The 25,404-nt window shown below is 38.7% G+C and overlaps 2 protein-coding genes across 3 annotated transcripts; one reads left to right on the plus strand and one right to left on the minus strand.

Annotated features, from left to right (window-relative positions):
- Positions 1-2,352: 2,352 nt before the first annotated feature.
- Positions 2,353-3,270, plus strand: LOC122661736 (zinc finger protein 4-like). The gene has a single exon (XM_043857233.1). The coding sequence runs from the start codon at positions 2,452-2,454 to the stop codon at positions 3,025-3,027; it is 576 nt and encodes a 191-aa protein (XP_043713168.1). The 5' UTR covers positions 2,353-2,451; the 3' UTR covers positions 3,028-3,270.
- Positions 3,271-7,034: 3,764 nt separating this feature from the next.
- LOC122661735 (homeobox protein HAT3.1) lies at positions 7,035-25,345 on the minus strand. 2 transcript variants are annotated; one of them, XM_043857232.1, is made up of 9 exons: positions 25,019-25,345; positions 21,526-21,691; positions 21,250-21,373; positions 21,033-21,145; positions 20,522-20,941; positions 20,381-20,449; positions 15,541-15,873; positions 7,691-7,780; positions 7,035-7,614 (listed from the first exon to the last, which is right to left on the minus strand). In XM_043857232.1, the coding sequence occupies exons 1-9, from the start codon at positions 25,315-25,317 to the stop codon at positions 7,255-7,257; spliced, it is 1,974 nt and encodes a 657-aa protein (XP_043713167.1). In that variant the 5' UTR covers positions 25,318-25,345; the 3' UTR covers positions 7,035-7,254. The 2 variants fall into 2 exon arrangements, with proteins under 2 accessions (XP_043713167.1, XP_043713166.1); XM_043857231.1 differs by having other exon boundaries at positions 20,381-20,941.
- Between the last annotated feature and the right edge of the window lie 59 nt (positions 25,346-25,404).

Consider the following 25,404-nt stretch of genomic DNA (forward strand, 5'->3'; position numbering starts at 1 on the left):
GGTCATTGCACTGCACCCAGTTTGTGCGCCGCTCAGGCCGACGATCACTATCCATATCTCTCCCACTTCCTCTAGCACTTCTCTGTCTCTCCCTTCAAGTTAGGATATTCTGTGGTAACCAATCTCATTGTTTCCATCTCTTTGTCAACCGTTGTTCTCATTTAATATTACAACCAAACCAATCTCATTGTGTGTGGAATGACCGGACAGAAAAAATGTCAACAGTCGGGCTTAATTTAAAAAAACTTCCTAACTCTTAGGTAAGCCCATTAAATCTAAGATAAAATTGGACAACTTGAAATAGAAGAATTCATCTAAGGAGTTTTAGATTACTGATCTAGAAAACATTTTGCCCCACCTTTCTTTTTTTTGGGTGCATTGAAAACCTTTTCACCTTCTTTTTTAGTGCTCTTCATTGTTTTAAAATAAATTCTATTAAATTCAATTTACTCTTTTGGGTCAAATGAGTAAACAGTTCATTTGCCAAGGTTTTCAAGAGACTCCTGGAATATTTAGATACCAGGTTTTCCCTTCAATAGCTAAAAAAAAAAAAAAAAAAACTTCTGAAATTTTCATAAAATCTAGGGCGATGGATCACTGATTCTGTAGTTTGCTTTTCGAGACATTTTGAGCACAAGGTTGCGAGTTTGAAGGTATTTTTGAACATTCATAAATAAGGGTGCCAATAATGGAGAGTAATGATTAGTGGATTGCTGCCATACAAAAAGATTCCATTTTGCACCGTCTTAATGAAGGAAAAAACGTGTCATTTCACACGTGTTCTTGAAAAACATGTAAGACAATGATAACTGTTAAAAATGATATAATGTTAAATTACTCTCAATAATTTTGAAAACCTTCTACAAAAAAAAATAGAAATAAGGGAAGGGATAATAATAATAATAAAAAAAAGGTTACATGTTCTTGTCCACTTTACAATCCTTAGAAGAGTATTCCAGTTTACTACCCTTTTCCCCTTTCTTATCTTATTTTCTTTTTATGAATATAAATATTATTAAAGTGTCAAACCCAAATGCTCAGTTTCTTATTTTTCAATGTTTTGTTTCCACCTCCACCACTGACTAGAATAGAGGACTCTGATCAATCGATGAGACAAGTCTCCTGTTCAAGCTCTTGACCCATCAACCAACATTTAGGTACCTTTCATCACCAAGAAGCTTCAGCATCAAAGCTACTCTTTTAAACCATTACTATAAACCGTCAGCTAGCTAAAGAGGAGCAAACAAGCAAGCAGCCTTTATGGAAGGAGGTCTCCTCCTGTCTAATTGCCAAGTACTTTTCAAATAACTACAAGATTCTCAGAATAAGTACAAGTGGTCTTTATGCATTTCTACTGTACATATACATTGCCCATTACTTGTTTCAGGAAGACCAGGAAACCCCACATGAATATCACATCCACATAGATACTATTTTTTTCCCCTCAAAGCAATACAATAACTTACCCCTTATCTACTACCTACTTTATGTCATCATTATTTGAAGTTCTCTGGTCCCCCACCATCCCTAAAAAAACCATTAATAACAGTAAACTATAGCATCTCCACATCCCACACGCACATTGATATCCATCTTTCAGTCATTCATTGTTCAACACCACCCAAAGGACTTTGACTATCTCTTTCTGTATCACAAGAACACAGATTTGATAACCCAAACAGAAAGCTGATTACTGTTAGAACAGAGAAGTTTAGGGAAATCCATCTTAACAAAATCAATTTGATGATGCAAGGACTTCACATGCAGATTTTGTGTTAAATTTTTTTGTTTCTGATGTGTCAAAACTTGTAACACTGCAATAAATCGTTGTCAAGATTGCCAAACACTGACAAGATTTGTCTGGTTAAGTGGCCCACCTGTACTCTGGAGTTGAAGTAGCACTAGCTTCTGTAATTTTAGAGACATCATGCATGTATCTGAGATCTGACCCAGTTACTGTGCTAGTCTAATAGCCACTTTTGAATTATATACAGGGCAGTAACAGTATTCATCACTTGCATGCAGTGAATATGAATAAGTAGATAATGACTAAGACTGTTGATGGAATTGTTGCTGGATTGTCAACCTTATATTTTTAGTTACTCCCAAGAGAACCATATAAAGTTTGTGCAATATAAGATCAAAAAAGAAAAAAGATGAGAAGGAAGGAATCCTAACCTTTGACATGGGTAACAGTAAAAGATGATATAAGCATTGTCCCTGGAATACCAATTACCAAACTATCAATAGGTGGGGCTGTTGGATAGAAAAAGAGATCAATTTTCTTTTAATTATGGAAAAAGAAGTCCACTTGCCAGTTCCTATCCCTTATGACATCTCTTTCTTCACCATTTATTCCCCATTTGATATACAACTTTTTAAGAACACCCACCACCATCTCAGTAGAGGCTTTATTTCTTCAACTTCCTTGGCTTCTTTAATTTCAGGGTTATGGTGAAAATGATAATTCAGAGCGAAGAAGAAGAAGCAACAAAGTTGCTGGAAAACCAGAATGATGGCATCGAGGATGATGGAGCTGAAGGTGAAGATAACTTTGGGGAGTGGTTGAATTTGAGCCTGGGCAGAAATGAGCCCCAGATGACAGAGGACTCTGATCACTTCCCATCAAATCCAGTTTCCAACAGAGTCTTCTCCTGCAACTTCTGTATGAGAAAGTTCTTCAGTTCCCAAGCATTGGGTGGTCACCAGAATGCACACAAGAGGGAGAGAGGTGCAGCAAGAAGGTTCCAGTCTCAGAGGGAGGTGGCAATGATGGGCTTGCACCTCAGTTCTCCAATGGTCCGATCACTAGGTGTTCGACCCCACTCACTAGTGCACAAGCCAAGCAGGGAAGAAACAAAGATGGTGGCACGGTTCAATGATTCCAACAAAGGCTTCATGGCATGGACACCATTCATGCTTGAAGAGGCAATGGACTTGATGTGGCCAGGAAGCTTTCATGTGGATCCCCAACAGCCCAAGCAACCACCAGAGCTACTTAAGCTTGATTTGAATCTTCGACTCTAGATCATCCACCTTCAATCACACAATGATCTGGGTTCCTACTTTTATTTCTGGTCCACTTGTCTGATCTTTGAGTTTGTTAATCGATCGACCAAAGAAGCTAGCTAACTTAATTGGGAATGAACCAGACAAACTGAAGCTTCAAAACACTTGCAAGAAGGGTTGTCCATGACAAAGAGAATTACCTACTGTTTTCAATTAGTGTACTAGTAAACATCAGGTGTATTGTGCTTTCAGTTCTCAAAAGTTTCACCCAACATATGTTATCAAGGACAACTTTTTTCCAGTTTTCCTCTAGTTTTGCTTCATTAGAGCATAATTTGCAGAACCTAAATATTGTCCACAAACCATTTGTATGAAAGAAATCTAAGGATTGGATTAAAAGGGTGGTGGTTGGCTAATAGAAGAGCATCTCCATTTGTCTCCTTTCCAAGAAAAGAAAAGAAACTGAAAAGAGAATATCTCACAATGTAATCAAGTCTGCACTGCTGGCTTCCATACTTGGATGCTTACAGTTTCCAAAAGCACTCCATAAATGTTCATTGGCAACAAATCACATCCTATATTGTAATTTTCCAATAATTTAGATTGCTGAGAGTTAAGGCAACAGTGAACCTGTACATGTGTTCAAGAACCCAAATAAGATTTACCAACTATATAAATTTGGCCAGAAGATAGGATCATCATACTTGAATGCTACCAGCTTTGAGATCCACTGCAAAAGAGTTTATTCTTAACATGTTCATTTTCCAGAAGGACTGAGTTTCTCTACACCCAGGTGAAGAGACTCCATGGCCTTACTGTCGTTGGATGAGACTCCCAGAGGCAACGACAACTTTGTCCAGTAAAGGGGGATAATTTTGACCCTAGATTTCCTTTCACCAAGTGGTAGGAAAACTTCACCTTTCCAGAAATTAAGATTACTGATAGTTGGCCAACAGTTATCGGTGATCCCAAATTCATGAACCGCATCTACTTTTCTCTGAAAATTTTGCCTCAAGATAGACTCCCCTTATGGAGACAGATTTGTGTTTTTCATTACAATTAATTAAGCTCAAGGATGTTGTAAAGTGTTCAGCTCTCTTTTTTACTACCTTTTCTTTTCTTTCTTTCTTTCCTTTTTTGGGGGTTGGGAAAGATCTGTAAGATTCATGATTGAACATATCACCCAGCTAACATCCAGAAATCAATAGCTTTTTCTATAGCTCATGAATGAATCTGCTGAGTGGTTGCAATTTCCTTCTCATTAGCTGTAGAAATCAACTGCAGTATCTCTAAACCTGGAGAAATGTCATCATGTGATGGGAGCTATTTCTTGGACTGTTTAGCCAACAGAGTGGGAGGCAGTTCACCTTTTTGGGATTTTTGTAAGTTTTCCCCCCTGAAATAATTTGGGGCATGTGGGAAGAGGAACAAGATTTTTTAATGATAAGAGGTTGAAAACCAGTAAAAATACATAGAAGGTTGAAATGAATGTAGCACAAACAATTATCATATCAAAAGGCCTTAGGTCAGTTTCGATATGTCATCCAATGACATTTTGAGTTCCCTTCTTTGAATGGGAAATTCCTATAATTGACCTTAGGAAAAACACTGGAGCGCTAATTGAAAATCTCATCCAAACCAATGCCTCTGTGAGTGCTCTCATTGGCCTCCGCATTGGTGCAGCGGCTACACAACCGGTTAGCGTTCTCTTGCTTGCATCGCTGGATCCCTCTTGCCTCTGCTTCTTGAGCACACTCTGCATACCCAAATCCATAGAGGCAGTGATATATTGATGGTTAAGAAACTTAAAAATGATGATAAAACCTCAACCTGCTTCCTTAGATTGATGTTGGTGGTCTTGGTGCTGCAGTCAAATGTTTCTAGTGATCAGTTGAAAAGCTCAGAACAAAGTTGAAATCTTAGCCAACTAAGTGTTGAAAAATGTGTAGGGTTAGTATCACAATTCTGGTCTGTGGGATGTCACTCTAGAAATGTGATGTTGGACCAAAAGAAGACAGAGAAGGCCTAGAAGACTAATACATCATGAGACAAGTTCCCATCTGAGTTATCAGGCAAATATCTTATTCCAGCAAATACCTTGATTGCCTAATAAAAGGACTTATGTATAGGAAAGGGAGGTGAAGGTACGAACCCCCGTCAAATGCAACGAAGAGAAACTTCGTTTGAAGGAATGGAAGAAGAGTTTGCAGTGGCAGAGAAATGAAGGTACGAATTGAAGGGGTTTTTGGTCCTTGGGTTTTGAGAAAAGGGTTGGCTGAATTTGGTAATTTCATTTTTTATGTTTTAAAAGCTAAAAAGGACTTATTTCAAAGGAAGACAGAGAAGGACCATCTTAGTAGCCATGGATTTCAAAGCTTCATTATACAATTTATCTAATTTTTATTGGTTGGAACTTGATATAAAACCAAGTGGCATTGAGGTTATTTTTTTTTTTTTTTTGGCCTTTAAATGTAATAATCCTACTAGTATTACAAGATGACCATGTGGGTGCTTCTCTTCAGGGAGAGGAGTGGGAGTAAGCGGCTACAACTTGGTGAACATGAAAGAAAGCAAACTTGAAACTTGGCCTGCTAGGACCTTACAATAACCTACTAGGGTTCCAAACAGTTGCTTTACTTCTCATGGTCGGATTTCGTGAAGTCAGTCACTCGGTCCACATTTGATTGGAGGTTCGCAAGTCGCAACGTGTTCCCCACACAAGGTTTTTAAGAATCGAAATCGGCAATCGAGTCGGCCTCCGCCAATTTAAATTTTGGCAAGGATTTGCTAAAATCTACCAGAATCTGTCGGAAATCAGCTAGATCTCGCCTGAACCGTGGGAAAACCTGATTTTTTTGAAGCAGGAATCGGAGAGAATTTGGAATCAAATCCAACCGATTCCAATCGAATCAATATGGACTGGAGTGGATAATATAACTTATGAATGAAAACTTGAATGCTTGCATGCTTAAGAATGGATATCAGATTTTTTTTGAATCCCTATGAATATATATTTTGATTTTTGTTAATCCTTAGGAATGTATTATAGAATTTTGGACATATAACATGCCCACATGCGTATAGGAACTGGAACCAGGCCATCACATTAATATTCGGTTCAGATTAAGACCCATCTCAACAGGGGTTGGTTATCCAGCACCAAGGCTGTTACAACTGATTATGAGATTTTTCTTTGAGTACAATCACCATTAAGACTATCCGAATCTTTTATAGTACTCGTATCCAAATGTGAAAGAGTTCTTAAGAGCATCACACATCAGAATGTATAAATTATGGAAGCATGATTTTTATGGACTACTCAGTTCTTGCTCTTTGTACATTCATGAATGCAGAAGACATAGTTTTGTCTATTTATTAATTAAAAAAATACAGATATCTATAAAAAATTCTCTAAAGCACCGTACAATTCTATTAACATAGTAATCTTGAAAACTGATGCGCTTTAAAACATGTTTGAAAAATCAATTTTATTTGAAAGACAAACACTAAAAGATACAAAAGCCCTATGGGACAAATGTTGCAGAGGCTTGCAAAAATAGACATCTTACCTATCCAGGCAAAAAAGAGCATGCCAAATGCATGAAGCTCCCGCCACTGCAGGGAGTGGGGAGGGTCATAATGTACGTAGTCTTACCCCTGCTTTCACAAAGAAGCTGTTTCCAGACTCGAATCCGTGACCACTTGGTCACAATGGAGCAACCTTACCTATCCAGGCAAATTCCAGCAAATTCTTTTCTGAAACCTGAACTGATTTTCTAATTAGTAACAACAGAAGAGGTCCACAGATTCGATCTCCCTACTGGTTAACCAGTTTCGCTTGAGTACTTCAGATGAAACGTGAGATACCCGAGCTGTTGGACCGCCATGGCATCATTCAAGTTGGTGAGGGCAAGTCCAGCTTCACTGCTGTAAAATGCAACCCTCCAAATTATATAACATGTTCAATCTCATAAAGCAGGGAATATGGGTTAGCTTTTGTAGGCAAATCCACTCGGTTTCTTGTTCAAAGAAACTGCTCCCAAGGAGGTAAATCCCCATCATGATGATACGGGGCAACAGCTAGTTCTCCGAGGGCTATCTGTTCCCCCAACTCTTCATGCAACACCGCCCCCCTCCCCCCCCCTTTTTCCAGAAAGAGGTTTTGGTTTCTTGGGAAGCCATGCAGCAGATTTTCTACTTCTAGTCTTGATCGGAGACTGCATCACTACTTGTTTTAGAGTCCGGTCATTTGTCGAGTCTGTTTGAGTACCCCTCTTTGGTAATCTCCATATTACTCATCTCATCTGATTCTTCATCGTCCTTCAGACTCCTCTTCCTGGACTTTGATGTAGCTGATTTCCTTTGACTGCTTTCCTCAGTCACAGATTTCATCCTCTCCTCATTCTTGCTGCAACATTCTGTACCAATGACCTCAGAAGAACCTGTTTTACTTAATCTTTTATCTCCACTAACACTGTTTGCAGCATCTTTATCAGGTTCAGGGTCTATGCTCTCCTTGTTTGGGGGAATGGTATCAGCTTTGCTGACTCCAACATTTGCTGATAAGCGCAAGCTTCTACGTGCATTCTCAAACCATTTGCTAACCTAAATATCCAGAAAAACACAATTAGAAATTAGTGTTACTGACTCCGACTAAAAATTGAAATAAAAGAGTGCAGACCTGTCGAAGCGTGATTCCCAGTTCTTTCACCAATTTCTCTTTTGTTGATCGATCAGGATACTGGTTTTCCCTCAATGATTCAGACAGCCTCTGCATTACAAAATTGCTATCAAGTATTTGAATGGAAAGGGGGTAGAAAATGAAAAGAGTTTGACTCCTAAAACCAAGTATAAGTGGACAAACACTCCCAAGGAACAAAAAACATGTTTCACATCACTCACCCTAAACTTGCTAGTCAGAATTCATTTAAAATATGGCCCGGGATATGATAGTTGTCCAGAAAGCAAATTAATGTCACCAAGGACAGCTGAGATATGACTTTTCAACCCCCCGCCCCCCTCCAAAAAAAAGAAGATTTGACTAGGTCGATGTAACAGTAAATCATTTGGATAACAGGATTACATTACAAAAAAACAAAGAAAATCATTTACAGTTCATTTAGGGAGAGAGAGAGAGAGAGCAAATAATTAGGTTTCAAACAATATAAGCAAAATGGTTTAGAAGAAGGGACCAAAATACTGAAATATTCACAGAAGTTCAGTTTCGATTAAAGGGGGAAAAAAATTTTAGCGTTGAAAATTTCAGGTACATAATATTTTGGAATAATATGAAAGTTCTGAATTTTTTCCAAAAACTTTAGGACTTTTATCCACTTTGTGGTTTTTTTTTTACTGTCTTTGATATATTTAATCTTTGAATGAATATTTTATTGCTAATTTTATTATTATTACTTAATAAATTACTTTTTTACAACATTCTATAATGAATTTTTATCCACTCAATTTTCTTTCTCCTGTAAATATAATCCATATTCCAACCGTAGATAATGCATAAAGATAAGAATAAAAGATTCCACAATAAGAAAAATTACACACAACTTTCAATATATATATATATAGTACAGAAATTTTAGACCAAAATTTCAGAATATTTCAACTGATTTTGTCTCGAATAAAATAATAAATATAAATAAATGAGAGATTTCTTTCAGGTCCCTAGACTGAATAAAACCTTCTTTAGAGGGAACTTGTGAATTAACTAAAGATAGAAATTTCTGGACCTTAGGGAGCATGGCTTTGCAGTCTGTGCAAGAATTTAAGCTAAGGCCTTTTTTTTTTTTTTTCTCATATAATGTGTGTGCGAATCGTAGTAAGGTGGTGGAGCTTAAAAGGAGATACCTAGAAATCATTTACTGATAAAGAAGTCAAACCAGGAAAATGAGACTTCGAGGGAGACACTAATATGATGTGAAATGAGATGACTACTTGTATTAAAAATGTTGCTAAAGATGTTCTAGGTAAATCTAAAGAAAAAGTCATTCCTCTAGGGAGACTAGGTGATGGGATGATGAGGTTCAAGCAGCCATTAAGAGTAAGAAAGCTAGTTTTAAGACATGGCAAAAGACTAAGGATGTAAAGGATCTAAAAAGGTCTAAATTTTCTAAAAATGAAACTAAGAAGATTGTGGGAAAAGCAAGACTGAAGAAATACAAAGATTTTTATAACAATCTGAGCACAAAAGAAGGGGGGAAAACTATCTAATGAAGATGTATTAAAAGTGAAGATGGTAAAGTGCTAATAAGGGATGAGGATACTAATGGGAGATAGATAGATTATATCTACAACCTACTAAATGAAGATGATTCGAGTAATAGTGTCCTGGAAGACTGCATTACCATCAAGACACCACATGTCGTAGACATGTACGAAAGATTTAGGTTTCTAAAGTAAAAGAAGCTTTAAGGAGAATGAAAGTAGGCAAGACAGTAGGCCCAAATGAAGTCCGAATAGAAACGTGGAAGAATCTATGGTTTATCTTGGCTACCCAAGCTGTTTAATAAGGATTATGAGTACAAGGAAAATGTCAGATGAAAGGAGAAGCATTGTGGTACCAATTTTAAAAATAAAGGTGATATTCAGAGCTGCAATAACTGTAGAGGCATAAAACTAATCATACTATAAAATGAGAGAAGATTATTACTGAGACAAGAAACTACTATTATGGAGAACCAATTTCGTTTTATGCCAAGAAGATCCACGACAAAAGCTATTTACTTACTTAGGAGACTTATGAAAAGATTTAGAGAGTGCAAGAAGGATCTCAATATGGTCTTTATTAACCTAGAAAAGCTTATCACAGAGTCCCTAGAGAGTTAATTTGGTACCTACTAGAGCAGAAAATTGTTTCAAGCAAATATGTGGACATAATAAAGATATATATGTTCAAGATAGTGAATTCTCAATTACAATTGAGTTACATCAAGGATCAGCTTTAAACCTTTATTTTTTTGCACTTATCATGGATGATTTAACCAAAGACATTCAAGATGAAGTTCCTTAGTGTATGCTTTTTGTGATGATATTGTTTTGGTGGATGAGACAAAAGCAGAGATTAACGTAAGGTTGGAATAAGGGGACCAACTTTGGAATCAAAAGACTTTAAGATAAGTAGAACGAAGACAGAGTATATGATGTATAACTTTAATACATTAGGACAAATAAAGAGCAGGTGAAAATTGATGAGAGGAAGATTCCGGAAAGTGATTATTTTAGACATATGGGCTCAATCATAAATAAAGAAGGTGATATAGAGGATGATTTTTCACAGAGAATTAAAATAGGATGGATGATGTGGAGAGGTGCATCCGAAGTGTTGTGTGATCAACGTATTCCTTTAAAACTTGAAGGAAAATTTTATAGAACAGTCATACGACCGACTATAATGTATGGTGCAGAATGTTGGGCAGTCATGAAGCATCATGTAGATAAACTTAGTGTAGTGGAGATGAGGATGTTGAGATGGATGTATGGCAAAACTAGGAAGGATAAAATAAAGAATGATCGTATTAGAGCTGATTTGGGAGTAGCTTCGATACATGATAACCTGGCATGACCATGTTCAACAGAGGCCTTTGGATGCTCCAATACGGAGGAGTGATTTGATTCAGACTAAAAGAACTAAAGAATCTGGGGCAGACCTAAAATGACTCAAGGACAAGTGGTTAGGGAAGACATGCATAGCTGGCCTTGTATCAAGTATGACCTCGAATGGAGTTGATTGGAGGTCAAGGATCCATGTAGCCAACCCCATTTAGTTGGGATAAAGCTGAATTGTTGTTGTAATGTGTATGCAAACCAAGTTTGAAGGAGTCACAAGTGAGCTTGTGTACAAATTTTGACATTTAGAATTCATACAATAGTAAAGTAGAAAAAGAAGAGAACTCGCAAGTTGAAGACAAGGCACTGGGTGTGAGAGAGTTCTAATCTCATATCAAATCTGGTTTCAAGGGATGCATGAGAACTATAGAAGAGAAAGAATGACGAAGGGTAAGGGATTCTCCGGTGGTTGCTCATGTTTTTTTTGGTGGGGGTGGGGGGAGGCATGGTGCTACTTGTATTAGAAGGCAATGGCCCTTGCATTGTGAAGGTTGATGAGATTGAGGAAAGCAATGTGGAGGGGCTGCTAAGTGGGATCGAAGGAGAGAAAAGGTAAGGTATATGGCGCCATCCTCGTGCTGCTTGTTTCGACAGCAAACCAAGCTCTTGCAAAGCAATGAAAATGGGACCTGCAAATTAGATGGCGGATGAGTCAGCTAAGAACAGTAGTCTTTGTATATGGGTCCCTATCAAGGTACTAAAACTCTGATCTCGACCCCAACTCGACCCTGGGAAAAACCGAGATCTCGGTCAAGTTGGTGCCTCTTTTTTTTCAACTCAATGGATTTTAGACCTAGTTTGGGTCTGAAACTTGGTATTCAGCCTATTTTAGGCCATTTAAACAATGGCATTATCAAATTTTGCAAAAACAAAATCCAAATAGGAGTTTTACTTCGGACCTTAAGTTGGTAGGCAATGACGTACTAAAATACCCTACTCTACCCATAATTTAGTAATAGAAAGCAAGCGAAACATTCAATTAATAGCTAAACAACTTAAATAAGCATTAGAAATGTTAAAGTGATACATCAAACTGTTTAACAATGTTACAAGTTATAACTATCATCACTTAAACTGAGTGAATCAAGTATTCAATCCCCAGTAGTGCCACATAATCTTCCCATGACATAGTGTTGCTGCACTGTTGCATACAGTGCTCCACAACAAGCATTTAAGAGTTGAATCCTTCAAATTTGAGATTAATCTTGAAGATGTGTAGCTGAATCCTTCAAATGTGCAGCTGAATCAACTCTCCTGCAGGTTACAACTTGAAATCCTAAGCTAAAATGAGTCACAGCCTTCAAATGGGGAAGAAAATAGCTTTTGAACAGAACTCGATTGAGAAATATCGAGTTCTATCGAGTTAGATGACTTTTAAAGAAGTAAATGGGTCGAGAACTGGGTCGACCCAGAAAATGTAATTTGAGAAATTGTATACCAACTTGATTCAACCTCCCAAAAAAACCCTGAAATCTTGTGAGTTCTTGAACTATGGTCCCTATCTGTAGTAGCCCCTTAAGTTGTGGGTTTGCCCTCAAGCCGTCTGTTGCTGTTGTTGGATCCGTAGTTTTTACAAACCGAACCGGGGCAAAGGGCCTGGTTTTCACTGCTTTGGACCAGTTTTGGACAGTTTAATATAAAACTTAAAATTAATTTAAACAATTGGAATAAAGATTAAAAAAACGTGACCATTCCCGTAGTGGTTGATCTTCTATGGTTTTCCAAGTAGTTGGATGTTCAAGTCACCATGTTTGCACATTTATCATTCTTTTTTAATAAGGGAAACATTGGACTGAGTCAGAATGTTTTCAGGAAGCAGATGGAACCGGATGGTTTTCAGAACTGCCAAGTTTGATTCTGGTTTTCAACAGGGTAGTCCAATGACTGAACAAAAAATAAATGGGAGGGCAGTTTTGGTTCTGTCCAACCACCGGTTCAGTCTGGTTTCGAAAAAGTATGGTTGCATCTTATATCCTGTATTTCAGTTGTTTCTTATAAGATTCCGGGTCAGGTGGGTCCAGGAAAAACCTCTAAACTGGCACCATATATGCCACGTTGCAGGTTGGATGAGGCTGAAATTTGTAAACCGCTAGATGCAGAAGTCCCATGCTCATATGTCAAGTTTAAGCCCAAATAGAGTTGGCCACGTGGCAAGACAAAGCATTGAAAAATCCAAGACTATAATGAGGGTATGCCCAATGCATGGAGGCATATGATTACATTTGAGCCAGAAGTTTGACATGTGATCAATTCAGACCAACAACAACATGTGATCAATTCAAACCATTTCCTAGATATCCAATAGTTGGAATGGGTGCAAATAGGTCCGCTAGGCCAGAGATTCTTCCAAGATCTGTCGACCATAACAATTTGGCCTAAAATTTGTTAGTTACCCACGTCCAATTTTATGACCAATATTGGTCATAAAATGACTTCAAAATTCCTACCGTTCGCAACTAACAGGGACTGTTAACGGAGTGGGTTTAGTTATTAATTAGTTTGGAAAGCAGGGGAGGAACACGTTATTTGCCAAACCTCAAGGGTGAAAGCATAATTAAAGCAAACCTCAAGGGAGGTACATGTAAATTACCCTAAACCATTTAGGGCTTCTCTTTTCTAACCATAGAAGACTTAATCATTGAGGACAAAAGGTTTTATAGACAAACATTTTTCTTTAGAAGTTTTGAGTGACAATGATGCAGATCAATCAGATCTGACGGATATGAAAGGACTGTGAGTAATGGGCCCACTAATGGAATGGGAGAGATTCTGATCTGACGAATATATATGGGTCAGATCTAACGGTCAGATTTTAAGCTACGGGTGGATATGGCAAGATCTAAATCTAGATATAATGGTCAGACATAATAGAAAGAATAATTAGATCTGATGGTCAAATTCTAAGAGAATAAATATCAGATCTGAATTTTTTATTTTCAGAATAATAATCAATTTAATGAGGTACAAGAAAGGAGAGAGAAAGGGTGATCTATGGGTGTAAATAATGAGAGAAAAAAGGGAAGATATCTCTTTCCTAAAAAATAGGATCTCAAGTTTAAAAGAAAAAAACTAATAGAGGAGAGAGAATAAAGGCTATCGGTTAATGAGAGAAATAGAAGGAGAAAAAGAAGGGGAAAAGCATCCTACCATGGAGGGTGAGATAATGAGAGAGAGTAACCATTGGGTGGGGAAGGAGAGAAGAAATAAGGGAGTGATGCGAACAGAGGGGGAGACTGGAGGAATTATGGATTAGGGGAGAAGAGGGAGCTGGCCCATTAGAACTAGATGGGCCAGGCAAAAAGGGAGTGAATATGGGCTGGATCGGGGGAGGAATGGACCAAAGAGAATCTGAAGGATCAGCCAAAGAGGGGACTGGCCCATTAGAGCCAGATGGGCCAGCCAAAGAGAGGGGGAAAGTGGGTCGTGACAGGGAGGGGAGGGGTAAAAGAGAGGGAGCCAAAGGGGGGAGGTCTAGGGGATAAAACACCCTTGACCTGCTTTTGGAGAAAAGAGGAAATCCCAACGTTCGAGGGGAGCTTTGGGGAAGCCAGCAGAAGGGTGTCAGGCTCGACAGGCGAAGGAGCAGAGGGGACTTGCACAGGAAAGGGACAGGTCGAAACGGAGAGCAGAGAAGGGTTAGAGGTGTTCAACTCCTCGGGGGGGGGGGGAGGACATCATCGCCACAGAGGGTGGCAGACTGAAGGACAGAGAATCTATTGGGAGCTGCGGTAGCATGATGGGGGACAATCGAATCAGAGGGAGAAATGCGACAAGGAGAAACTGACGCCGGGAGGACCTTCCTATGATTGCCGCTTCTTCTCCGGCCATGGCTGGGATCACGATGAGCAGAAGATGCCAGAAGAGGAAAGGCTTCTGGCTCAGACATCCTAGGGGGGTTTTCTTTACACACAGAGGGACTTCTATAAGCCCCGGTGAGGTTGTCAACACAACAGCAGCAGCGGCAGCAGGGGTCTTGCGAGGAGAAGCTACATCACAACCAGCGGTGGGCGAGGACTTGGAAACATGGGAGAACTGACCGAAGGTCTTGCAAATAAAACAAGGGGGCAGCAGCCTTTCGAAGAGTATCTTCTGCTGGAAGGAGAAGCCTTCTTCATCTAAGATAGTGACAAAAGATGGAGGAGGAGCATCAGCAAAGACAAGGACATAGATCCTAGCAAATGATAACCTATCCATCTTCTTTGTGCGCTTACCGGAGTAACAAGGAATTCTGATGACTGATCCAATAATGCTCAGGCCATTTTCACACCAGAAATGAAGCGGAAGACCAGGCAGCGTAATCCATAAAGGGATGGAGAGGAAATCAACCTTGTTTAGCTGCAGATGATGATCCCACTGGCGAAGGTAGATGGTGTTTTCCCCCACCTGCCATGGGCCTCCCTCAAGGGCTTTCAATTTGTCTTCTTCATCAGAGAAGTAGAAGATATAAATGCCCGCATTACACAATCAGTAAACAAAATTTTGCTCGTTCCATGGGATTGATTTTATCCCTTTCCAACTCAAACAGGACCAAGCCTGAGCCTTCTTTTAACCATAATCTAGTAGCTCTCTTTGTTACTAGAGCAAGGGTCAAAATCAAAAACAATTTGGTGACTTGGTTAAGCACCAATTGAGCAAAAGACTTAACTGAACATGTTCTGCTCAAGACCACCATTTAAACAAAACCATAAACAACCAATCAAATGGATCAACACTATCAGCAAGAACAAAAATACTGCAATTCGATTGGAAGAAATGCCTTCTGCCAGCAGGTCTAACTAATTAATAGAAGAGAGAAAATATAATACCATATGTGCTTGAACATGTGCATGGAAAGTAAGTTCATCACCCACAATGGAATTTTTTTTTTGGGGGGGTGGGGGTGGGGGAAGGAAATTTAAAAAAAAAAAATGATACCTGAGTTGCAGCTTTTCCGAGACTTCTTGATGGCGATGCAGTAGCCAATTTCTCAGAAGAGCAAGGCTCTGAACCATCTTTCTGTTTACAGCGCACTAATTTGTTTGCACCTTCAATGTCGAGCTTTTGGCGAGTTTTTCTTTCTGGAGTAATTTCAGTATCTCTTGAGCTTCGCTTTATATCTTTATTTGTCCCATTCATTGTGGTTAAAGAATTTCCTTTTGTTGACATGGTACAGTTCCCCGCAAAATTGCTCTTCCCTTTTCTTGATGCACTTCCGTCAGTCCAATCTTCATCATCACTTGAATCAGAAGGAACATTTCCATATGTTTCCTTCATAAATCAGGGGGAAATGACAAACAATTAAGTGATAAAAAAATTGGTCATAAAAGCCAGCAGACACTATGCAGATGCAGTTTAGTCTACAACAAAGATTAAATTTGATTAACAAGATAGAATGATACAGGAACACCATAATGATACAAGACAGAAGGCACTTCAAGCATAATGCAGCACTTCCGAGCACAACAAAATTGGTTTGTGTGAAGATGGGGGAACTGATGAGGGAGCATCCTGTAGACCCAAATTATCTCACTACTAAGGCTTAACAGTTGTGTCGTGAGCTCTCTACCAACGAGGAAGGAGTCCATTACCAATTTGCTATCCGATGGATCAGTCACTGGGGTTCCATTCATGAAAGAGATCAAGAATGAGCACAGTAGGTGGCTTACAATAAGGCAGGGAATGTACAAACAAAATGGGATATAGCTTTAAATTTCGGGAAGAGTAAGTTTATGTCTGCACTTTGAATCTGGTTAAGATAGTAGCAATAAGACTTTTAGAGGCATACTTTGGTAATTTAGGTTTGTTTTGTTGGTGAGATTTATGAACATTGATGGATATGGTTATGGAATATCCAATGGGGTTGATTGCTGGTATATTTCAAAGAATTGACTATCAAGTATCAACTGACAAGAAACCTTGCCCAACAGCAGGGAATTTTGAAGCTATCATTTGCTGCTAATTATTTTTCCAGATACACTGTCAGTGATTTATAATTTCATCTGTTAGTTTTACGGTGAGGTGAACACCAGGACAAGAGTGATTTGGAACTCCATTGTCGATGTTCCTTGAGATCATTGAAAGGTAAATACTCCTTCTTGACCTGCCAATACTAGTTGTTGTTAATTGGATTAGAGAGCAGTTTTATATTGGTTATGAATAAAGGGGGCTGAGGGGCTCACCTAATCCAGAAGAGAAAAAAAGATGATGGGACAGATCGGAGAGGAAACCAATCGCTGGGAGAGGGGATTTGCGCACCAGCCCTAGGCAGCACACAGTAAGCACTTTCTTAAATTTCAATCCAAAATCCATCCCAAATTGTTGGGTTACAAGCTATTATATAAAATCAAACAAAAGAAACCCTAATCCTAACATGAAACTAAAATAGACTTTGACTCGAACTCTATCTACGCTCCTTTCGTTAACCAACAACAAGAAGATAAGGTTAAAATTAAAAATAATCATAATTAAATAAACGCCTAACTGCATCAACTCTCCCGGTCTTAAAAGAACTCGACTCCTTCAAGTTAGGTCGCAAACCCAAGATACCCTTGTAATTATCTCGACGTTGGGGTGACATGTATCTCGGGGAAGACGGAAGAATTGCAACTCCATGGGTGGGGAGGAGAGAGTGATCCATAACTGGAGAGGGAGAAAATTATTGTCGTTGCAGCATATGGTTCAATGCATGAGGCAATATCAGAAACGTATGCCCTCTTTCTTGTTGGTGGTGGTGATGTTTCGAGCACCATCGTAGAGAATACCAACATGTCGTTGCCAAGGTCACCCTAGCAAAATGTCACAGTGCGCCAACAAAGTGACCAAGCACGGCACATGGTATCGTAATGGCCCAAACTGTAGATGTACTCCAGCTGAGCTGTAGGTCCAAAAACTTGCACATGAATCCTCTTGAAGAGCTGTTTCCGTGGAAGGTTCAATACTGGAACAAAATCAGCAGAGATGAAATTGTCTTATGCCTGATATCGACGACTGCATAAACATCTGTAGAACCAGAACCATGCAAAAGAATACCCTTCTATCTGTTTGAGAATGGAGTAAGACTAGCGGAGTGAGCTTCAACTTCATCATCATCATCATCATCATCATCGAGCTCAACATCTTGCTTAAGAGGAAGACCATCATTAATCTCCACGTCCTCGTTCATATTGGCCAACTACTGCTTCAACTCGACCATAGTAAGGGGATAGGTACGCTTAGGACACTTACTGGCAAAGTGACCTTTCTCCTTCGCCGAAATTAGATTAATTTTGGAAGCTTTCCACCAAATCCAAGATTGCTTAAATCTAATTTATGTTGAAGGAGTTATGTTCCGGTCAAATTTAATTTGGTGTGCGCGAATGCTGTCAAAATGGCTCTGAATGGAAATACTTTTTTAGGCATCAAAACAAATGAATATTTTACCACACTTTTGGTTTTTAACAATTTTTTACCATATTAAGATTTATAGAATTCATAGATTTGAGAAAAACCCCAGCATTAGAAAGTTGAAAATTTCACCTACCACTGAAAATCCAGTTTTTGTTCGTGAACTGGGAGGTTGATTTTTTATCCTTTTGGAATTTTATTTTTTAACCATTTTTATTGGATTCAAATAGGGGGAGTTTGCTTATTTATGAATAATATCTTAAGTAAAACCATTTATGAATAATATCTTAAGTAAAACCATTTACTTAAATGAAATACCAAATATAAAACAATTTACTTAAATGATATTAGGCATACATAAGTAAATGAAATACCAAATATAAAACCATTTACTTAAAAGATATTAGACATAAATAAGTGTTTGTCCTGGATTCCAGCCAATGTCCAAGAACAATATACACTATCAAACATGGGTCAAAAACCACAAGTACCAATTTGCGTGTTTTTTGTGTGAAAATAGCTCATGCATTGTATTTAGAATATAAAAAATAGGTTGTATGCAAAAAATAAAAATAAAAAAAAAAGCATTTCTGGGCCTCGAAACCACCAACTCGAGTTGTCTAAGAAAAAATCACTGGTTTCGACTAGTTTCGACCATATCTCGATTTCTAGCTGGTCGAAACCCGAGCTTTAGAACCTTGATTTGAGGTCATACTTGGCACAAGACCCAAACTATTCATGTCATTCTTCACAACCTCACCTTTAATCAGAATCAGATCACTCCTCCTTATTAGGGCATCCCCAGGCCTCCGTTGCACATGGCCAAACCACCTCCGACGACATTCTCGGAGCTTGTCGTTGATCGGGGCAACTCCCACATCAGCTCTAATACGTTCGTTCCTCACTTTATCCTTCCTAGTTTTGCCTCACATCCATCTTAACAACCTCATCTCTGCAACACATAGCTTCGCTATATGGCAATTCTTAATTCCCAACATTCCGCCCCATACATCATAGCAGGTTGGTCATGGTACTGCGGTCGCACCTCTCCAGTTCATCCATCCTACTTTAATTCTTTGTGAAACATCATCATCTATGTCACTTTCTTTGTGAATGATAGACCCCAGATATCAGAAATAGTTACTTGGCGGTATCTCTCTCTCTCCTCAAATTTCACCATGTCATCATCCATCATAGTGTGACTAAAGCTACACATCATATACTCCGTCTTTGATCTACTAATCTTTTAGCCTCTTATTTCCAAGGTCGATCTCCATATTTTCTAACTTAGTGTTAATCCATGCTTCTGTCTCATCCACCACAACGATATCATCGGCGAAAAGCATACACCACGGTACCTCATCTTGGATGTTCTTGGTTAACTCATCCATGAAAAGCACAAACAAATAAGGGCTTAGAGCTGATCCTTGATGTAACCCACTGTAATTGGGAATTCCTTGCCCTGGCCTCCCATAGATCTCACACTAGTCACCACACCCTCAAACATATCTTTAATTACCTCTATATATTTACTCAACACCCCTCTCTTTGCAAGAACATGCCGGATTAAATCTCTAAGGACTTTCTCATAGGCTTTCTCCAGGTCAACATATTTCCATGAGCCTCCTCAATAGGTAGATAGCTCCAGTCGTGGATCTACCTGGCATAAAACCAAATTGATTCTTCAAGATATGGGTCTCTCTTCTCAGACAAGCTTCAATATCCTTCTAAAGTTTCATAGTATGGCTCATTAGTTTTATGCTTCTATTGTTATTGCAGCTCTGGACATCACCCTTATTTTTGTAAATTGGAACTACAATGTTTCTCCTCCAATCATCTAGCATTTTCTTATGATCATAATCTTGTTAAATAACTTGGTTAACCAATATATCCCAGATACTCCTAGGGCCTTCCACATTTCTATTGGGATCTCATCCGGGCCTGATGTCTTGCCTACTTTCATCTTTCTTAAGGCTTTTTTAACTTCCGCTACATGGTCACAGATTTTGATTGAAATATTTCCATCATTTCACCAAAATATTACCTGAACCAACTAAATTCTTTCAATGTTTCAGTTAAACTATGTTAATCTGTCCCTTCAGAAAGAAATTACAATATGTTTTATAACCAGTTAATCCACCAAAACATTTCCAAGTTGAAAGCCATGCCAGGTCAAGATGGCAGATATGACTTTGCATTGATTTAAATGAATCAGATGTTGAATCCATTCATACCCTAAGAAAAGTGAAAAGAACAACAAAAAAAAATAAAAATCCTGAAACCACTTTCCATTTCATCTGCCTGATAAGATAAGAGTTCAAGTACTCCCATGGCACATTTAACATGAACAAATAACATTCACGAAGCGAGAAATGTAGATATGGGAACTTACATCATGCAGCTTCTTGTAGTCCAACCTCTCAACATTCCTTTTCCCCGATACAAGTGTGGCATTTGGATCCACATCCAGTAGGGACCGAAGCTCAGAATTTACTGATTGGTTTTTCTTTCTAATCGTTGTGGATCTCTCAACTGAACCTCTGATGGATTTGGCATCATCCATTGACAATGATTCAGGAACTTCAACACCATCAAAAGACTTGCTATCATCTCCTGAAGCACTGATATCCTCAGAGTCGGAAGTAAAATCAGAACTTGAGGATTCCTTCTTAATCAGTTCATCATGATCTACAGCATTAGGATCATAATCATTATCTTCTGCATCATCAGAAAGAAGTCCCACATAAAGGTCATCATTGGATACAGCCCTCGAGTCTTCAGATGCAGAAGTGAAGTCAGATTCCTCGAAAGTTGAGTCTTCTGTCTGGGCTTTCCCATCATCTTGTGGACCATCAGGGTCGTAGTCATCATCTTCAGAGTCATCTGATGGCAGCCCTAAGTCACCATCTTGCTCATCTCTAGCTGCGGTAGCAGCTGCCTCAGGAAAAACCTTCTGCACATAGAATAAAGGAAACACTCAAGGATGGAAAGGTTGAACAATTTTGTAAATTGACTAAAAAGAAAACAGATGTTTCCCAATTGACCTCCCAGTGATCATTAGTAGAGAGATCCGTTCCTAGGGATTCATTAAGTAAGTTGATGTTATCTACTTTGCAATCACATCCAGGGCACAACCAACTCTCGTCTCCAGGTGGAACTGCACGACAGAAAACCAAGGCAGCATAAACTAGAAACATGTTACTAAACTAACCACTAGTTCAAAGTAACAATGACTTATCACTTGAGTTGTTAGAAAATTACTTTCATCTTTTAACAGTGGAGGATCCAAACACATCTGGTGAAACCCACGGTAACACATTCCATCACAGAGTATAATATCATTTGCAGAAGTCAAGTCTTTGGACCCACATTTGGCACAAAATATCTGCCATAAGATGGATGTATAGCTAAGCATTCACTGTTCCAGGAGTACTATCCATTCACTATCATACGAATAGAATGAAATAATAAACAACAACAGAAAATAAAATTTAAAGAAGACGAAACAAAGCTTATGAGGTCTAGGACTTGGCTTACATCCTCACTGTAGATTTGTCCATCCGAATCAAATAAGGATTCCTGAAGCCTTCCCTCAGCACAGGAAGAATCAATATGTTGAAATAAACTGCGTATTTCCTGTTTGCAACGTAAAATTTCGGTTGATGCACGCTGCAGCTCCTTCTCTGGCTTAATTTTTTCTGAACTGCAGATTTATAGGAGCAGTTATATAAAAAACAGGAAATATGCAATTCACAAGAAGAGGTAGACACAGAGAAGTGTATAACAGAAGTTTTAGCCCTGGCCAAGTAAACAGAGACATCCCAATCTTCATCACCAGAAAATACAAATCAATTTGAAAGCCTGAGGAGTCAGAAACATTACAGTAATGGTCCTGGAGTTGGCCACCACCCAGGTAGTGTAGAAATTCAATTGCCATGATGGATCAATAGATTGACCACGATTAGATATATCCAACCCAAAACCACTCCTAGAACATTTAAATTTTTATCCAAGATTTGCTAGGTGGTAAAGAAGTAGCACATACATAAAATGAATGTAGCTAAGACGAGGAAGTCTGAACGGATAAGTGCAAGACCATGGTTACAATAAAGAGAAATGAGTACCGGAGACCATACAAGAAACGAAAAATGGAGAAGCCACATAAGTAGGACACTTCAATTTCTCTCGGTGCCACTCCGCCAAAAAGGGTATACGAAATTTCCTGGAACATACTGCTTGAGAATGGGTCTTCAAGCAACTATGGAAAAGACTAGGTGAAACAGGACGAGTGCACTGAAGAAAACTTGGTAAGTAGCAGCAATAGGCAACAAAATGAGGAAACTGAAGTGATGGTTCAGCCATTTATGGAGAAGACACTGAAATGTACTAGTTAGGCATCTAATGGTGCAACTTGGAGGTACTGAAAGGATCAAGGGAGAGAGAGAGAGGGGGGGGGGGGCGGGAAATTACTTCAAAGGAATGGCAGCCATACTTAACAGCCTGTACGGATTCCACTATAGCTGCCCCTAAGTAGTTGACCAAGGATTAGTGAGTGAATTGAGCTGCATCCAGGAGCTTAGTCACCAATTAGATTGGTTAAACATATGACCATTCAGCATCAAAGCAACTATGTCGTACATTTGTCTCCCATGAATGGTAACGATGATCTTCTTGCCATTGTATCTTTCCATATGCATGTCAATAGCATAGAGGACAGGCCTCAGCGCAACGGTAAGGTTGCATACATTATGACCCTCTCCAGACCCCACAGTGGCGGGAGCCTTGTGCACTGGGTATGCCCTTTTTTATGCATGTCAATAACATAATTTAGAAATGTAATACCGCAAAGATTTACTATAAAATAGATCAAGATCAAATATATGTACTAGACTGTAGGAGTAGAAATGGAGTGGCTAAAATTTTGGAGGGATGCCTAGGCAACAAGTTGCCGCCTAGGTGTCCTAGGCGTACTAAATATGTACTACAGCAATGATAATTTTATATACTATGCTTATGTGCAACATAGACGCCATATCAATGCAATATGGTATAATTATGGTAGAAATGACCTAATATGCGAAAACCAACATTTGGTAAATAAAGCATAGGATATAATTTAAGTATATTCATCCCAAAAAAAAAGAGCAAGAAACCACTTCCACTATCTTAGTTCAATCGCCAAGTGGAGGGAGAGTCTAAGAGTGTTGCTTCTAAATTAGAACTAAGAGCATGACCTGGCAAGGTGTTTCTCAAATTTTGTGTTATCAAATCACTCCAGAAAAACTGAGAATTTTAAGCAGTAAAGTTTTAAGGATCTGAGTGCTGCACAGCCATAAACATTAAAAATGAGTGAAACTGAGAAATGATGCTGAGATGAATGGGTGATAACAGTAGCTTGAATAGAATATAAAATGAATCCGACGAGGGAAGTAGGTTTATAACAGGTTACAATATAAGTGGGGCTTGTATTTATTCGTATGTTAGATATTACCCATTCATACAGAACAGAAAGCTCAGGAACTTCCAAGAGAGCCATCCCAACAGAAAGAAAGAGCTGGATTTTACCCAAGGCCCAAATGCATGAGCCCTTAGGGTGATAACCCAAATGATATGATGGGACGAGTCACTGGAAAATTCAACAAAAACATCGGAAGGACAAGAATTTTATTTCCATGAGTACCGTCACATGCATACGGCATTTTGAGAAGAAAAACATTTTCATAACACAAGGTTGGGAAGCATGCACATACTTGTATCAGAACATACTTCTACCATAGAACATTAGCACGTAGGCAAATGTTTGCTACACCAACCTTTCGTACATATCTATGATGTCTGGTGTCTTGATGAATAATGCAGATAACCGATTCGGTCATAATCAAACTATCTCCATTTAGAAGTTCACAAATATACCCATCCCATATAAACGTATAAAATTGAGAAGCAATAGCTTTATGGTTTTACCGCATGTTTTTGAGTGTTTGCGTGCCAGGGGGGGCAAACGTAAATGCTTTAGCACTATAATTGTGGTCTATGAGCAGTGTTAGGTATGCAGTATCACTTGACTGGTTGCACCAGCATGATAGGCTTTGGAACCCAAACCCAGATGGAAATGGTCCAAGCCAAGATTTTGGTCCAACAAGAGTTGGAAGTAGTTATTTTAGTTATCTAGTAGTTTATCTTTTTCAGTCTTTTATTTGTTTGAGTTGCATACATAGGATTAGTTTCAGTTTCATAGTCTAACTTGGAGTCATGTTATTTCTCTCGTTAAATACTTGCATGTAACCCAACATTGGAGAGACAGATTAAACAGTAAATGGAATAAAAGTTTATAATGTTTTACTCTGTGAGAGTGTGAGAGTGTGTGATTGTGTGAACTCATTCCCTTCCCCGGCAACTCTTCAATCCTATCTCAGGGTTTTCCCTTCTCCTACCCGGCCTCCCACCAGTTAGTTTTGGCTATTTTCATTTCAGTTTTGTAACAGGTGATACTTCTGTCAAATTCAAAATGACTTTTGAAAAATATAATAGTATAATTGAAGTGGAAAACAAAGAGTCATGAATCAATTGATCAACCGTAAATGAATAGCACGTACAAATAAATGTCAAAACACATATTTTTCAGGAAGAAGTCATGGTGAGATGGGTTTTCCCCAAGCTTCCCCCAATTCATCAACATAATCAACAAAAAATCTATGAACTCTGTAAAATGCACCAATACTTGTTTATTTTGATGCATATGCCATAAGTTTCCATCAATTTTCAAAGAACTACAACTATACAGAAAGGGACAATGTGCAAAACTACCTCAAATCTCTGTTTTGAAGCAAAAAATACCACTGGTGTCTAGGTGAAATGAGATTTTAAACACTTAAGGTTAAAATGAGCATTTTTGTAGTATGAGGCTTCAGGCAAAATATTTCCCGTTCAAAATGGACAGTAACCTCCAAAAAGTAATTAAGACATTCTCACAATAACCAAAACACTACCCTTAGAATGAGATGTGCAGTTCACTCTACCAGATACAAACCTTTGTCCTTTCCAACCTTCACCAGAATAAGCATCAATCAGGCTTTGCTCATAGCTCATTCGAGACAACAAGTATCTTAAGCGTTTCCTAATTCTTGAGAATTCATCATTCAATTTTCTACTTGTTTTTTCCCTTTTTTCTTTCTTCTTCCTCCCAGCAGTAACATTAACGGACTTGTCTGCTAGAACAGGATGATCAGGAGCTTTGGAGGCTCCATAGGGCCTTGACCGAAGAACTCTAGCACTACAGGATCTTAACACAAATGTTCTTTTCCTAGACCCAAGGGAGGCTTTAGCCATCTTGCTTGAAAACCTAGAACAATTCTTTGCTGAAAGAGCTAGAACAATTCTTGCAGAAACAGCTCCTCGGACCATCGGAGTTTCCAT

The sequence above is a fragment of the Telopea speciosissima genome, chromosome 5 (assembly GCF_018873765.1).
Source record: "Telopea speciosissima isolate NSW1024214 ecotype Mountain lineage chromosome 5, Tspe_v1, whole genome shotgun sequence".
NCBI lineage: Eukaryota > Viridiplantae > Streptophyta > Magnoliopsida > Proteales > Proteaceae > Telopea > Telopea speciosissima.